General features: G+C 44.8%; 1 protein-coding gene across 1 annotated transcript in view; it reads right to left on the bottom strand.

The window, feature by feature from the left end:
* Positions 1-4,284: 4,284 nt before the first annotated feature.
* NOTCH2 (notch receptor 2) overlaps positions 4,285-17,621 on the bottom strand; it is a 173,132-nt gene continuing 159,795 nt past the window's right edge. The window contains exons 27-35 of the mRNA XM_068960510.1: positions 17,205-17,552; positions 16,199-16,341; positions 15,789-15,999; positions 15,264-15,360; positions 14,013-14,181; positions 12,905-13,206; positions 11,978-12,125; positions 11,217-11,314; positions 4,285-10,292 (exon numbers count right to left, since the gene is read on the bottom strand). Of these exons, the coding sequence (XP_068816611.1) occupies positions 8,904-10,292; positions 11,217-11,314; positions 11,978-12,125; positions 12,905-13,206; positions 14,013-14,181; positions 15,264-15,360; positions 15,789-15,999; positions 16,199-16,341; positions 17,205-17,552 (2,905 nt within the window). The 3' untranslated portion in view covers positions 4,285-8,903. The remainder of the gene's footprint in view (positions 10,293-11,216; positions 11,315-11,977; positions 12,126-12,904; positions 13,207-14,012; positions 14,182-15,263; positions 15,361-15,788; positions 16,000-16,198; positions 16,342-17,204; positions 17,553-17,621) is intronic.

Here is a 17,621-nt window from a genome sequence, read left to right as displayed (position 1 = left end):
TGGATCACAATAAACTGTGGAAAATTCTGAAAGAGATGGGAATACCAGACCACCTAACCTGCCTCTTGAGAAATCTGTATGCAGGTCAGGAAGCAACAGTTAGAACTGGACATGGAACAACAGACTGGTTCCAAATAGGAAAAGGAGTACTATACAAGGCTGTATATTTTCACCCTGCTTATTTAGCTTCTATGCAGAGTACATCATGAGAAATGCTGGACTGGAAGAAACACAAGCTGGAATCAAGATTGCCAGGAGAAATATCAATAACCTCAGATATGCAGATGACACCACCCTTATGGCAGAAAGCGAAGAGGAGCTAAAAAGCCTGTTGATGAAAGTGAAAGAGGAGAGTGAAAAAGTTGGCTTAAAGCTCAACATTCAGAAAACGAAGATCATGGCATCTGGTACCATCACTTCATGGGAAATAGATGGGGAAACAGTAGAAACAGTGTCAGACTTTATTTTTTGGGGCTCCAAAATCACTGCAGATGGTGACTGCAGCCATGAAATTAAAAGACGCTTACTCCTTGGAAGAAAAGTTATGACCAACCTAGATAGTATATTCAAAAGCAGAGACATTACTTTGCCAACTAATGTCCATCTAGTCAAGGCTACGGTTTTTCCAGTGGTCATGTATGGATGTGAGAGTTGGACTGTGAAGAAGGCTGAGCGCTGAAGAATTAATGCCTTTGAACTGTGGTGTTGTGTGAGAAGACTCTTGAGAGTCCCTTGGCCTGCAAGGAGATCCAACCAGTCCATTCTGAAGGAGATCAGCCCTGAGATTTCTTTGGAAGGAATGATACTAAAGCTGAAGCTCCAGTACTTCGGACACCTCATGCGAAGAGCTGACTCACTGGAAAAGACTGATGCTGGGAGGGATTGGGGGCAGGAGGAGAAGGGGACGACAGAAGATGAGATGGCTGGATGGCATCAAAGACTCAATGGACGTGAATCTGAGTGAACTCCAGCAATTGGTGATGGACAGGGAGGCCTGGCATGCTGCAATTCATGGGGTCGCAAAGAGTTGGACATGACTGAGTGAATGAACTGAACTGAACTGAACTGAGTAACTGAAAAAGGAAGGAGAGAGGAAGAAAGGGAAGCAAATGGAATTAGTGAGGAAATATAGGCATATACAGTAAAATAGAAAATATTAATATTTTATAATTTTGTAATGTAAAATCATATATAGTTATATATTATTTATATTAGGTGTTTATACATTTCTGTCAGTATTGTAGATACATTTTACTGAAGTATAACTCACCATAGCAAAATTCACTAATCTTAAGTAAATTTTACATAAAATATTATATATGTATACATTCATGAAATTGCCAGCAAAGTCAAGGTATTTCTAGTCTCCAAAATAGACTTTTCTTACCACCTTCTCAGCCAAGACCCCTGTCCCTCCAAAGTACCCACTATTCAGATCCTTAGGAGCTGTTTGCTTTTCTGACTTACATTATGGAATCATACAGAATGTATTTTTAGTGTCTGGCTTCTTCTGTTCAACATTAAGTCAGTGGCAGCTCTTCATATTGCTGCATGTTAGTCTTTTTCATTTCTCGGTAGTATTCCAATAGAGTGACAGCACCATAATTTATCCACCCTAACTGTGTTCAGCTTGGGTACTCAAAGACAAAGTGGTGAAGAAACACACTAGTTGACCAGGAAAAGAAGTTAAGTCATGATTGTCAATACATGATTCTTTTACTTTGTGTTTCTTGCCTTCACATGTCAATGGCAGGCTGTCAGTAGAAGTATTTTAGAGATGTTATCATTGGAACATGGTAATTAATTCAATTAACAGGAAGTCAGCTTCCACGTGAGCAATATACGTATATTCTTCTAACTTTTCATTTTGTATTGGGGGAGACCTGGGTTGGGAAGATCCACTGGAGAAGGAAATGGCAACCCACTCCAGTATTCTTGCCTGGAGAATCCCATGGACAGAGGTGCGTGGTGAGCTACAGTCCAAGGGGTCACAAAGAGTTGGACACGACTGAGCAACTAACATACATAGCCAATTAACAATGTGATAGTTTCAGGTGGACAGCGAAGGGATTCAGCCATACAGACACATGTATTCATTCTCGCCAAATTCCCCTTCCATCCAGGCTGTCACATGACATTCAGTGGACTTCCTTGTGCTATACAGCAGGTCCTTGTTTGTTACCCATTTTAAGTATAGCAGTGTGTATATGACCATCCCTAACTAACCCTTCCCTCCCATCCTTCTCCCCAGCAACCATAAATTCATTCTCTGAGTCTGTTTCTGTTTTGTAACCAAATTCATTTGTATCATTTCATTTTAGATTCCACATATAAAAGATGTCAGGCAACAGTTCTTCTCTGACTTCACTCAGTGTGACAATCTCTAGGTCCATGCATGTTGTTGCAAATGGCATTGTTTCATTTTTAAAGGCTGAGTAATTTGCCATTGTATGTTCTTATAAAAAAATGTAATCATTGGAGGAAAATTTTTGGATACTGTTGTGTTTTCACCTTCCAGATCCACTCTCTACCTTTCTCCTTTCTTCCTTTCTTCTGGAATTAAGCTCTTCTTGAATTAAGAGATCTTTCTCCACCAAGATCTCTCCTCCAGGAAGCTGACCTGTATCAACAGTTCAATTCCAACAAACTCCTATATGTTCAGACTTCCACATGGATTCAGCAAATAGAAAGTCCAGGGTGGGGAATGAGACCAAGGTGTTCATTTCTTGTCTTCCTTGTAGTGAGGGGGTCTGGGGCTCATGGTGCCCTGACAGAAGTCACAGCTTTCCTTGAGTTAACTCTATAGGACTCCTTCCTTCCAGTTTTCAGTAACCTCTCCCAGCCTTCTCCTGCTTTGGACCTGGGAGTGGTAATAGATGCTGATGATAACCAGGACTTTTTGCACCACCCCTTAGGCTTCCCCAGCACCCGACCCCACCCCACACACCCCTTAGGCTTCCCCCAAACCCTACATACATCAGTTTTGGTAAATAAGCCCTCCTTCAATTAAGTTTGCCCACACTTTGCAGTTGGGACCTGACTGGTGCAAATATTTCAAATGTGTTTTGTTAAGGTCCATTTCAAAAGAAGGAAAAGTTATATTCATTCTGTTTCACACACATTCACACAGCTACAAATACACACAACCACACATGCTTGTGCACGCACACACACACACACTTCACATGCACCATCTCTCTTTAGGACTTTTGCAAGCACTTGATTCATATTTCACTTAAAAAACACTGTCACCAGGGAATCCCTGGCAGTCCAGGGGTTAGGACTCTGCATTTTCGTTGGCGCTAGCCCGGATTCGACCCTTGGCCAGGGAACTAAGATTCTGCAAGCTATGTGGCTTGGCCTAAAAAAGGAGAACAATACTGTCACCCAAATGAGGTGAATTACCCAACCACCACGCAGCATGCCTGAGAAAGTGTTTATTGGGAGAACTTGGAAGCAGAAGCAGTAACAGGCTTGTAGATTGCCTAGTACCCATCACATCATGGAAAGTGTGCAGACATTAAAGATGACTGTTCAATTATGATGTTCTGGGAAAAGAATGCCCCGACCCTCCTTTAGCTGTGAGGCCTTTTAGCTATATGACAGGGAAGCCCAGTCCCTCCTCTAGTGTGACCATGGCCTGGGGTCCAAGTCTGTTGGTCCAGCTGCGTGATAAAGCAGCCCACGATTTCCAGCCCTGCTCTCCCTTCTTGCATTTCATGCCCAGGAAAGCCCTGGATAGTTGCTGCGTGATCAAGCACTAGGTTTCTATACTTCCAGCTGCAGGAACAGGATATGATGCACAGCCCAGATCCACTCAGTACAGCTCCATGGAGGAAATTTTCATTGCCACAGAATCTGAAAGGCTCTGAGAAGCCAGCCTGCAGAGAACCAGACTTGGGCAAGACATTCCTTAGTTCTCAAACTTATTTTTCTTTTACATCATTTCAAAACCCATCATGAGGACTCGTGTATTTTATATAAAATTATAGCACTCTCAGGATAACCTCAATATGATACCAACTGTGTTTAAAATATAGTATCAATGTCAATTATTTGTGTTCAAACACCTCACTGGTTGCCTTTACAAGTAAAATGTATGAAAGAACTTGGTAATGTGTGTATGTATACATGTGTGTATATATATACAGAAGTATATATGCAAAATATTTTACAGCTGTATACGTTGACTCTATATAAAATTTAAAGATGAATAACATTGGAAATTAATGGTTTAGTTAACAGCACAATCAGTTTTATTAGTTATATCCCAAATCTCAATTCTTGCTTTAGCAGATATTCTACATTTCCATTAGAAGGCACTTCTTCCCGAGCCACTGTCCACTTAATGCATGGAAAAGTAACTTAGTCTTGTGATGCTTCCTAGTTAGCATCAAGCTAAATCTTGAGGAAGCTTTTCCTCAAGAGCATTTATTTATTCTCTGCCTGGAGAAAGAATGAGTGAAGGTCGCTCAGTCGTGTCTGACTCTTTGTGAATCCATGGACTATACATGGGATTCTCCAGGCCAAAATATTGGAGTGGGTAGCCTTTCCCTTCTCCAGGGGATCTTCCCAACCCAGGGCTCAAACCCACATCTCCCGGATTGCAGGCAGATTCTTTACCAGCTGAGCCACAAGGGAAGCCCTTAAATACTGGAGTGGGTAGTCTGTCCCTTCTCCAGAAGATCTTTCCAACCCAGGAATTGAATTGGGTTTCCTGCATTGCAGGCAGATTCTTTACCAACTGAGTTATGAGGGAAGCCCCCTATGGCAGAAAATGAAGAACTGAAGAGCCTCTTGATGAAGGTGAAAGAGGAGAGTGAAAAAGTTGGCTTAAAATTCAGCATTCAAAAAATGAAGATCATGGCATCAGGTCCCATCACTTCATGCAACTAGATGGGCAAACAATGGAAAGTCACAGACTTTATTTTTTGGGCTCCAAAATCACTGTAGATGGTGACTGCAGCCATGAAATTAAAAGACACTTGCCCCTTGGAAGAAAAGCTATGACCAACTTAGAGAGCATATTAAAAAGTAGAGACATTACTTTGCTGACAAAGATCCATCTAGTCAAAGCTATGGTTTTTCCAGTAGTCATGTATGGATGTGAGAGTGGGACTATAAAGAAAGCTGAGTGCTAAAGAATTGATGCTTTTGAACCGTGGTATTAGAGAAGACTCTTGAGTCCCTTGGACTGCAAGGAGATCAAACCAGTCAATCCTAAAGGAAATGAGTCCTGAATATTCATTGGAAGGACTGATGCTGAAGCCGAAACTCCAATCCTTTGGCCACCTGATGCGAAGAACTGACTCATTAGAAAAGACTCTGATGCTGGGAAAGACTGAAGACAGGAGGAGAAGGGGACAATAGAGGATGGGATGGTGGGATGGCGTCACTGGCTCGATGGACATTAGTTTGAGCAAGCTCTGGGAGTTGGTGATGGACAGGGAGGCCTGGTGTGCTGCAGCCTATGGGTTACAAAGAGTCAGACACAGCTGAGTGACTGAACTACTACTACTTGGAGAAAGGAAAAAAGGCTAGTGCTAGGCTACATGGGATTCAGAATGAAAAGAATACATTTTCTCTCTCAGCAAATTATGACATCGTGAGTTAAATCACTGCAAAGTAGGGATGAAGAATGGAAAATAAAAACTGCAATGTCTGTTGAGCTTGACATGTAACTTTTTTATTTTGTGATAAAAATGCTTCCATATAAATTTTGTCATAACTACTTTTAGAATGAAACTTTGAAAGTTAAAAACAAATTGTGCATTTTCCTTACCATGTATAGTTAGGAATATGCAGTCATTTTATTGGTTATTGGGTTTCTCATACAAACAGATATCATATCACTTTTAAGAGAAATGTACACAAGTAAGAAGCCACAGTACCAAACAGTTACGAGTGGGAGCCTCTGGGCATATAAACTTGTCCTCTCAGTCATCGTACATTCAGTATATTAGTTAAGGCCAAAATCCCCAAAGCACTTGCCAATGGAATATTACACCTTTGGTTCTCTTTTATGCAAGAATTATGAACTAGCAACCTTAATAATGATGAGAGAATGGACTTGTGCATCATAGCTGATTGCTTACATAAAATCTTTAACTCTCACTCTCTTTCCCTCAAACCTCTCCCTCCCTCACCAACATGTAAATCAGAAAATGATACTTAATACAAAAGAAACAAACAAATAAAAATATATCCCCAAAGGCAGACAGAACATGACTCAAAGGAAGAATTTATAAAGATAAAACAAGAATGTGAGGGGCAAAGAGGGTGACATAGACCTGTCATAAAAGATATTTCCCATACAAACTTAAGTCTCCACTTGAGAACCCAGCTGAGAAAGTGATTCCTCATCTTATTTTCTCTTTTACTCAATACAACCCACAGGTTCTTAACAATCTAAGTGATTGATAAATGCTTGAAAGGCAGTGTCTTCTTCCTTATCACTGAAGCCTGTTGTTTGTAATGGCAGCTTTCATATTTATTTCTGCAAAACCCAAAGGATCCCAAAGAGGAGCAAGCAAGTTAGGCCCACAGTGTGCTTACAGACGGAGGAGGCTATAAGGGATCAAGCTGCCGGATCAGAGCTGACACTCTGAAGAAGAGGGGCCGGAATGGGATGACAGAGAAGTGTAGATGTGGTGAGGTCCACAGTGGTCCACGGAGATGGGTCCTCCCCATCTGTGAATCAACGAATAGGTCCAAGGATAAAGAGTCGCCATTCAGAATGAGAAAATGCTTCACACTGTGAAAGAGGTTGGTAGAGTTGCCACATGAGAGAATAAAATACAGAGTGAAAAAGTAATCTGCTTATATCAGGGGAAAATGAATTGTATTTTTAGTTCAGTGAACTTGGGCAGGACTAGAAAAACTCTTTGTAGACTTCCATGCTAACAGACACATAGGGTTTCCACATGAAGCCACAGATAAATCTGGTAAATGGGAAGAAATGATGAACACTCTCAGGCAAGGCAGTAAGGAAAACTATCACTGAAGCCAACACAGAGTGGGCAGACCACATGTTAGTATCTGCAAGACGCTCCCAGAAGAACTCGTTTTCCGTTGTCGTGATATCATAGCACCGGGCAAAAGTGACAGCGTGAAGACAGAACCAGCTGTTAGCTAACCCAGGGAGAAGACGAAGAAAACTACTTTTCTCCTCTTTCTAGTGTTGGATAGAATGCACGTCCTTGATAGAAGGTCAAAAAAGTTGCCAAGACCACAAATACAGGAAGCAGACTTGGGTGAGATGCAATCACACTCTGAACATGAAGATGACAGGACAGTAAGTCCATTCTTGTCCATCATCATCTAGAAAGTGACTCTACGAGAGGAAAATATCCCTGGTAAGTGTCTATGTTAGTTGACCAATGGGGAATCTCATGACTGCCTGAAAGAGAAGGAACTGGGAGCAAAAGATAGCAAAGGCTACCTCATAATTCCTCCCTTTCCAACCTTCTTGTAAGACTGGCTTTGGCCACAGAAACTAGGCCAGCATTCTAGTTCCCACACTTGAACACAGAAAACCCAGGTGTTCTGTGAGGACCTACTGGGTGCACCAGTAATCAGACCACAAAGTGTCGCAGGAAGACAGGTGAAGGGGCCTGGGATCAGAAGGAATGTCAGGAAGTAGAGACTGTGACCACCTGACCAGGGGAAGACGACTGCCACGGGGGTTGGGGAGGCGGCCCTTGAGCAGATGAAAGTTCACTTCTAAATGGCAAGGGAATGTCGTTTAAAGGCTCAACAACTACAACAGTCTCCACCTGCTGGATGTATGAGTGAAGCAGGCCAAGTGTTCTAATGCGTGTAACAAACGTGTTTATGCTGCAGTCAACAGAGTGCCTGGCAGGGACTGGTTAGCGGGTCATCGCTTCTCGCCTGAGTCAGCTTCTCTCTTGGCTCTCTTGGTCATTCCAACATTCCAAACCTTGGTCTGTCTGGGTTTTGTTTTTTTAAAGGGGTCACATTAGCTACACTGCCAAGGATAAACCTTCACACTTACTAGGCGGACACATGGAAAAAAAGAAGATCCTTACTCTTCTTCCTGGCAAGGTTTGTAGGAACCCAGCATGTAGGCAAGAGAATTTAGGCGCAGCTTCTTGAAGGGGGTTCTGGTCCCCTAAACGGGTTCAAAGGAGAAAATTTTTTTCTCCCCTTCTTCTTTTAGGAATGATATGTAGGAGAAAGGACTATGTCCATTTTCTAAAGAAACATACTTGAAAGGTTTCTGCTGAGACCATAAAGGTAAACCCTGTGAGGCTCCTAGGGACACTGGGAAAACAAGAGAAAAGGGAGGCTGCAAGTGCCTCCAGCGCAGGCATGATTCAAAGCACAAAGGTTCTGCCCTGGAACAGGCAGGTGGGGTTCCAGCCACAGAGAGGTGCACAATTAAAGCACCAAATGAAGTCAAAAGAATTTTCCAAGGATGAGAACAGGATACAGGTCACATCTGGCAGAATTCCAGGGCACAACTCCCAGGAGGAGTCTATTGCAGAATCTTCTTATAGATATGGCAGAAGCCCCAAGGCTGAAAAATGTACTCCAGGCTGCAAGAATGTCTACAACAGGCATCCATCTTGTTCTCTGTATTGAAGAGAGGAAATGTGGTCCCAAGTCTTGCATTCATCTTGCAGTTCCGTGAACTTGGGGACTTGACGGGCAAGAGACTACAAGAAGCCTTGTCCCTTCCATGTTCCCCAAACCCCACAGATGCTCAGTGAAGCTAATTAACTTCGCTTCTTCGGGTTATCTACAAGAAAAGAGCCCCTCCTCTCTCCTGCCTCCAGAAGCTGGTTCCAGAGATTTCTTCATTTCTTTCCCGGATGACCTTCATTTGTTCCTCAGCAGCATTTACAAGAGGAGTTCTGTGTCTAGGCTGGAGGCAGATTCTTTCATGCATAGACCTGCATGTTGCTGCGTGGTGGCTCAGACATGTGTGTCCCAGGTCCCCGCTGACCTCCTCCAGCACCCCCAGGAGTGGGGCTGGTGGTCACATCTGACCAGTCAGAAGCAGAGTGGGGTGATGAACTTGACCACTGGTCAGGAGACTCTGGGGACGGTGTCAGGTAGGGATGCTCACCCTGGAGGTGACCACTGTGACTGGGTGTTCTCTCAGCAGCATTGGAGGAAGCATAGCTATGCTGTGATGGGGGTGTGGGATACTTACCCACAGAGGCTGGGAAGGGGTGATAGGCTGGGAGAATGGTCTGAGCAACCTGCCCATCCTGCTGGGGCATCATGGCAGTGGGAAAAGCCATACTGGGCAAGCGAGCCATTTCTGGAATCTGATACATGGTGGGCAGGGTACCTGCAACGGCTGGAGGGCAGTTGGACGGAGGCTGGGCAGCCCCAGTTGGTTGGGCAATGCTGCCTTTGGGGATTAGCTGGAAAGTCACAATGGGGGGCAAGGGCTCTCGGGGGGTGGTTAAATGCTTCCCTTCGGGCGGCCTGCTCTGGGGAGCTATGCCAGGGTGGGTGCCCTCAGCTGGAGCCAGGACCATACCGAACATCTCGTTGTACTGGCTCTCATTCACCTCCACGCGGTTCACCCAGTCGGCCGGGACAGGGACTGGATGCAGCCTACCCACGCTCCCTGCGGCGCTGCTGCCTGGGGGCACAATGTGGTGGTGGGACAGCAGCTGGCTCACCGAGGGAAGCACGGGATTGGCCCCATGAGCCAAGGGCTGCATCTCATGAAGGTTAGAGAAAGACAGTGCGTGCTGTGCATGGACGGGGCCAGTGGGGGCGGCAGTGGCCAGCATGGGGTTGGGTGAGGCCTGTAAGATTCCAGGGGATGTGATCATTGGGGAGGAGGTGGTGTCAGAAACATATGTGTGTGGAGACTCTAGGGAATCGACGGGGGACAGAGTCACTGAGCTCTCAGAGAGCTGGCCCTTGTCACTCAGAGACTTCTTCCTCCTGTTCCCCTTGGCATCCTTGGCCTCCTTGGCAAGGTTAGGGAGGCTAGTAGGCACGGCACTCTTGGTGTTAGGCCGTCTAGACTTCTTGCCCATTGGGGTATGCTTCAGACTGAGAAAAGATCTGTTGGGCCCACAGATGACAGGTGAGAGTGCAGAAGTCAGCACTGTGCCGGGAGGGCTGGGGGTCACGTTGTACTCGTCCAGCAGGCGCACGATGTCATGGTGCATGCGGTCCCGGGCCACGTCCCGAGGAAGACGGTCCATGTGGTCTGTGATGTCCCGATTGGCAAAATGGTCTAACAGGATCTTGGCTGCTTCATAGCTCCCCTCCCGGGCAGCAAGAAACAGGGGTGTCTCCTCCTACAGAAAAAAAGAAAGAAAAAGCCCATGCAGAGTGCATTTTAATAACACTCCTGAGAATACAGCCATGTTTCTCAATCTTTTTGTTATCACTCCTTTAGACATTTTTTCCTAACTGCCTTCCCACATGAAATTTTAATACCACAGATAAAAAGTGTGCACCTACCTATGTACTGAATGGCTATCTGTAATTTATACATAAACAAAAATTATTTTACTTCTCCCCAAGATCCAGCTTTGCCCTACTGAGGGCTATGTTTTCTTAATGGGGAAGCGTGAAATAAAGCATGTCCCTGAGCCATAAATTCACCTGCAAGAGCACTGAGCTTATCAAAATAGGGTTCTAAAAGGAGTAACAGAAATAAAGGTATGAGGGGAAGAACCTAAAGCACGTAGAGAAAAACAAGGGAAAGTAAAAGAAAGAAAGACAAAACATCTGAGACAAAGAACAAAATAATGGAAAAGAGGAAATGAACAAGAGAAGATAAGGTGAGCAACAGAGGGAAGCATGACACGGAAGTCAGAGGAAGCAGGAAAACATCATGGAGCCCAAGAACGGGGCAGGGCTGGAGGACGCGGAGCATCAGGAAAACAAATAAGAACAAACAAGTGAAAAGGAAGGACGTGTGTGTGAACAGAACAGAGACCAGGAAAAAGGGAAATGTCAAAGAAAGGCAGAAACGGTTACACCAAAGTTATCAAAGGGACAGCCTGGTGCAGAGTGAGCAGCCTAAGGGTCAACTCTGACATTTCACTGGATAAGCCCAATGCAAGCACTCCGGCACTCTGGACCCATTTCCTGCCCAATCTGCTTCCATCTTTGTCTATCCTTATTACAGAGCAGCTACAGGAGAAAAGGAATGGCCTCATACATAATCCGAGGCACTGCTGTACCTGCCCCCTAGCTCAGAGCCCAGACTGTACCTTGTTGTCCTGCATGTCTCGGTTGGCCCCATTTTTCAACAGCAAAAGGGTTGCCTCCACATTATTCACAGCAGCTGCCCAGTGAAGGGCAGATTTTCCTGCAGGAAAAAACATTTTTATAAGCAGACAGAGTAAGAGGTTATGTCCTACCCCTCCCCATCGGGAAGTGTTATGAGTTGTACAAGGAAACCTTGAACTTCTCAGACAACAGCTAGAAGCCAGTTTTCTCTGGGGGCCCACAGGAAAAATCAAAGATTATCTTCATATTCCCCTATTCTAGAAATACTTTGGTACAGGCTGCCTAGCTTTCAGAAGACCTCTAAGTAAAAGGATCATCTGTTTACGGTACCACATCCTTTGTGTGGCAGAATCTACCCTGTCACATGCTGAAGACAATAACCTGCTTTTTTATTACATGCCAGGATATATAGTTAGAATATCTCACCACCCTACCCCTTCCATGAAGTCAGCTCTCATATCCTCATAACAAGAGTGGTATACCTGGGAACTTATACAGGAAAACTCTCATAGACCTGCTCTTAGATCCAAGAACTCTCACTAAAAATCCCTTCCCAACTTTATCTATGGACTTCACACTGTCTCAGATCTCTGAACTGAATATTGCAAAAGGAAGACGGAATGAATGAACGAATCTTCAGTGGGTTCGGATCTGAGACAACTCTTTAGCGATCATGCAATAATTCTTTCCTTAGAGGCCTGCTTTGCAGGTAGGAATCTGACTCCCTGCTGCTCATCCCTACCATGGTCATCCACTGCATTCACATCTGCTTGGCAGTTGATCAGCTCTGCCACCATTCCCTCCACAGCCAGCCGGGCAGCCAGGATCAGGGGTGTAGTGCCATCATTCATCCTCGCGTCCAGATCAGTTACTCGGTTGCGGATCAGTATCTAGAATATGAGAAAGTACAGAAAAGAGAGTCAGCTGAATACAAAAAATAATGAAGCTAAGATAAGACAGACGTAAAAGCATCAGAGTTGAGGCTCTACAGTAAGTTCCTGGAGGGCAGGGAATGTTTTGCTATCTTTGTGTCCAGGTTCTCCTAGGGTCAGTCAACTAATATCTGAGGAATGAATGAATACACAAACAAGTGCTCAAGCTCTACAATGGCTTTGTAAATTAATGTACCTCTGCTTTCTAAAGAAAGAAGAGGGAATGTGGAAAAATACCACAACCTCAATTGTGGTGTACAAGTTAAGATGATACAGAATTGCTTTCAATTTCCTCTTAAGGCTAATATAATAGGGCATCAGGTGTGCACTGTGAACTCATGTCAGGAAAACCACCAAGGAGCAGCTGGAAGCCCATACAGTCAGATAAATCTCGAGGGAGAAGCTGACAGACACTAGTTGGAGGCAGGTGTCATGCACCTGATCTTTTCATTTGGGAGGTTATTTTGCCTCATCAAAAACAAAACAAACAAGCAAAAAACAAAGCACTGACGAACAATCAGAAGACTGGTGTTACCTGCTTTACTATGAGCTAGCTGTATATGGTCAGCTCAGCCTGCCTGCCTCCCTTTCCTGCTTTCCTATCCAGCAAGCATGACTTTATCGTCTGCCTTATTCTCTCAAAGAATCACTGAACAAATATAATGGGTTGTTACATGTCTTAATGAAGGGGAAACATTCTAGGTTCCTTAGGAATCAACTCTCTACATGATCTTTACCTGGAAGACACCTTGGGCATCAGCGGCCACTGCAGCATGGAGAGGGCAGCGGCCCATGTTGTCCTGGGCATTGGCATCTGCTCCTGCATCCAGGAGACGTTTGGCAGCATCGGCCCTTGAGTACCGGGCTGCGAGGTGCAGGGCCATCTCACCCGTCCGGTCTGTCTGTGCTTGGAGGCTGGCACCCTGGTAGACTAAGTCCGTGATGATGTTAGCAGAAGAGTCCTCTGCATCTTCATCTTCATCACTCATGTCTGAGCTGCCTCCTCGGAGAGAAGCCAGCATCAGTGGGGTGCACCCATCTGGAGGAAAAGGAAATTCCAAATAGCATTCAAGGAGGGGAAGGACACTCATGTTCACTTAACCCTATTGCTGGAAGAGCTCAATGTGAAGAAAATTATTCTTTTCGGAAAAAACCCTGTGCTTCTTGTGATAAATGGCAATTGATTTTCCCTTGATAGTATCCTTTCTGTAAAGAGGAGCTAGTCTCTAAGTTAAACAAGCTTTTCTATTCAAGTTTCTAAGTGCTATGCTTTTTTAAATTGGACATTTAAAAATATCCAGTATTAATAAACTATATACACTAAGGTACGAACTAAACAAATTCTCTATTCCTCTGCTTTGGGATATTTTTTTTTTTATCCCACTAAAATCTATCCCAAATAATCACCCTTTTTGTTGCTGAACATGCATTATGTGAGGGCTTCCCTGGTGGTTCAGTGGTAAAGAATCTGCCTGCAATGCAGGAGAGGTGGGTTTGACCCTCGGTCAGGAAGATCCCCTGGAGGAGAACATGGTAAAGCACTCCAGTATTCTGGAGAATTCCATGGACAGAGGAGCCTGGCAGGCTACAGTCCATGGGGTGGCAGAGGCGGACACGACTGAAGCAACTTAGCATGTATGCATGCAGAAGGTGAAACAAAATGAAATCCTGCCTCTTTTCTCATATAAATTTTATTTCTGTAAGCCTGTTTGCCTTAGACATTCATTTCCTCAAGCTGATTTCCAGTCTGATTTCCTCGATCACTGAGTGGGGCAAACACCGGGATAAGGTGGAACCAGGGGGTGGGCATGGCGCAGTGAAGAGAGAAGGCTCGCAGGCACTAACCTGGGCCGCGGACGTTCACATCCAGCACATCCACCTCTTGTTCTGCCTGTGGAGGGGTAAGAGCCAGCGATGGTGTCCTACGGATGTCTGCAGCTTCCAGGTGCTGCTGTGTCCATGGACGCCGATCGATGGGGTCATCTTCTTCTGAGAGCAAAGCCTCATCTTCAGCCTGAAAGAAGAGGTAAACTCTCCTGATCCCTCTGGTATGCCCCCAGGATCTCTCCCAATTCTTTGACTGACTAACTTCTAGCTACCCTTCAAGTAGAGAGCAGACTTTAATTCCTCCTAAAGAATACACGCTGCTCACGCTCCTTAACAAAGCGTGTTAGGTGCTTACACAGCATTGCATGGCAGTTCCCACTGCTACCTGAAAGGTTCCTCAGGACAGGGAGCAAGCCTTGTTCAAGGCTGCCTCCTTGTACCCTGTATCCACCCCAGTGCCCAGCACAGAGCCAGCATTCAGGAAGTATTTGCTGGATAATTATTATACTTTTAAAAGCAGCTGACCTTTACAGAATATTCAGTATGTGATAGAAAACAGGTAAGGCAATTCACCCATATTGAAAGAATCATTATTATTTTCCCTATCTTACAGATTAAGGATAAGTAAATATAAAGAGGTTAAATAATGTGCCAGAGTTTGGGACTTGAATCCAGTCCTGACTGTAGTAATTTTCTTAACCATCATGCCTGTTTTCCTCAAGTTTATTTCCTCAGAATATCCGTGGAATACATGCATATCCCAGCTGTGTATGTCTATGGGTGAATGGTCTCCTTTTTCATGTCAGACCCAGCCCAATGTACCTCTTACTGCTATATGGCTTTCGTTTCCAGGGATCAAGATTTAAAGCCTCCAAACTCAGTGATCACCGGCTTTCCTCCACTAACTAACTCCACCTTCCCTTGAAGTATCCAGAGAGAATAAGGGAGAGATCTGGCTATGAAAGAAACTGGTGTTTACACATAATAGTCCTTATTCAAGTACCATCAACCTGACATTTGAGGGAGGAAGCATGTTTGTTTTATTATTTTTAAAGAGTTCTTTCTGAAAAACTTACATAGTAACCCAAGGCCATCAATGACCTAAATATTCCTGATTTTTGAAACAACCTAGGATAGTCAAGGCCTGGGCAACATGTACAGACTACCACCCTTCTCTCCCATCCATGATACTCTTGATACCAAAGGACAAAAATGTGAAATATGAGCAGACAATGGCTAATAATGATGCTTCTACCATGGCCAGCTTACCTTGGCTTTCTTAGGCTGGGGCCCTTCATCGTCGACCCAGTGTTCACTCGTTCCGGAACCAATTAGGTTAGCCTCTGAGACTTGCACTGAGAGATTTCTAACATGACAGAATCATGAAGGTATAAAGAGAAGGGTTATATCATAAAAGAACATAGAAATTTTCATAATTTTTCTGCCATCACACATTCTCATGGCTACAGTCAGACTTTCAGGACCCAGGGAAAAAATGGGCAATATTACATCCCATTGCCTGAGTAAAAATCCTTTCCTTTCCCACTAAGCAAGAGCTTACGACAAAGGCATGTCTCATCACAGAAGCTGAGCATCCTTGTGATAATATATACGGAACTGAAGCATCCAGACTCTCATTTTATAGCCACAAGCAGGCATTCAGCATCATGGTCAAGTATAGTAGCATGGCATGGCCAGAACTCTGAATTTAAAATCATGATTCAACAAGATCTGATTTTCCACTTATCCATACTTGTTACTACTGTGAATAGTAGCTTGTTGACAAACTCTTACTTGAGTCCCACAGCATCCTGGCCCACTGGCTCACGACGTTTGTGGTTGCTGGAGTCACGGCGAAGGGTGAAACCTTCAGGCAGCCAGAGGGAGCCATGCTTGCGCTTCCGTTTTGCCATGATAACCCCCAGCAGGATAATAAACAAGATAATGACAACGGCAACAGCAAGCAGATAGAGAAGCTGAGTACGTTTTGGGGTCAGAGATTCACCTGAAAGTGCAGAGAGATAGGGAAAGTGGTGAACAAAACATCCACCTCTCAATATTCCCACTAAACTCCTTCAGAGAACAACTTTGACCTCGCTAGCCCTGAGAAACAGAGCGCTGCTCACTGTAAGCTGTGCCCCATTCTCTCTGCCTGCAAGTGGCATTCCTTAGCACACCTTCCCCTTAATTTTAGAGCTACTCACTGACGACAGACACAAGTGGGTACGACAGGGTCCCCTGGATGGCGTGAGAAGCCAGAAGAGCTGCTGCTGCGTCTGTGTTCTTAAAGCACTGGTCTGAGTCTTGAACACACTGGCGGTTGTCAATCTCCAGAAATACCTGAGAGCTGAGGGGAGCCAAGGAGAAATGGCGAGAAAATGTCAACCCAGGAATCTGAGGTAGACCCGCTTCCTCACCCTCAGCCTCGGGCTCTCTACCTCTGGGATGCTGTCTTCAGGAAGATCCCAGAAATTAAGATATGGTTTACATCCTAATTCTCACTCAGGGTGGGCTACAGTCCATGAGGTCACGAAGAGTCGGGCATGACTGAGTGACTAACACTTTCACGTTCTTGGTTTGGCTGCATCTAAGTGTTTTGACTTTTAGGCAACATAAGACACATTGAGAAAATGGGGTGAAGTTGCCTTTGGTGGGCTGCTTCTACCCCTTCCCCCTTCCGGTGTATTCAACGGTACATACAGCTACTCTAAAAACATACCCCTACCTTTTGCTTTTTGTTCCTTACTCTCCTTTCTCTCTGCATCTGTACTCGAGCTAGCTAGCAAGCTGAACATTGTGAGATACCAAAAAATCCTGAGTGTGGATGACATAATATATGCAGAACATCACCTCTGTCAAAGAGACAGAAATGAAGGGCCTTGAAAAGAAGTCCAGGATTAATACAAAGAGGAGTCATCACTAGAAGGATTTACGCCAACTCTGGCAAATGGTTAGAGATTCTAGCACATGAGGAGCCCGTTCTGACATCCTGCCACTTGACTTGCTTCAGCCCACTTTTCAGGATTCCAAGATCAAGGCAAACCTTGAGCACTAACCGTAAAGACTGGTATTACAGGCTTGTGTTATTCAGTTGACTGTTTTGTTTTCTGACCTTTCATCTTGATAGGTGCAGTTGCAGTTATGATATCTGTGTATCAAAGTGCTCAGCTTGATAAAATTAAGCTTTAAGTTCAGAAATTAAACACCTACCCAGCCACTTCCTGTTCTTCATCTCCAGGAAGGGACCTGCGTGTCAATCTCTGCTTCTTCATGGCAGCTGACTTCCCACCATAATAGGGGTAGACCATGAGCTCCCCCTGGGCGTCCCGTTTGATGCGGAGGTTGGTGTGGAGCAGGGTGCCCAGTGCCCGCAAGAATCTGCGGGCATCCTGGAGCAGTTGTTCAGGGGGCATCAGCACCACGATGACGAGGGTGCCCTCTGCCAGGTTTTCTGGCCGGTCCGCAGCACAGTCCAGCCCATCCCAGCCACACTCCTCACTGTTGCAACCCTGGTCACAGTGGTTGTCTTCGTAGTGGTCTGCACAGTACTTGTCATATCTAGGCAGAGGGAGGCAGAGAACATGGTAAGATCACAGTGGAGCTCTGTTTTCCACTTGGAACTAATGC

This window comes from Capricornis sumatraensis, chromosome 2 (genome assembly GCF_032405125.1).
Source record: "Capricornis sumatraensis isolate serow.1 chromosome 2, serow.2, whole genome shotgun sequence".
In the NCBI taxonomy this organism is placed as follows: Eukaryota; Metazoa; Chordata; class Mammalia; order Artiodactyla; family Bovidae; genus Capricornis; species Capricornis sumatraensis.
Note: the sequence above shows the minus strand (reverse complement) of the source record. Positions and strands in the feature narration are given on the sequence as shown.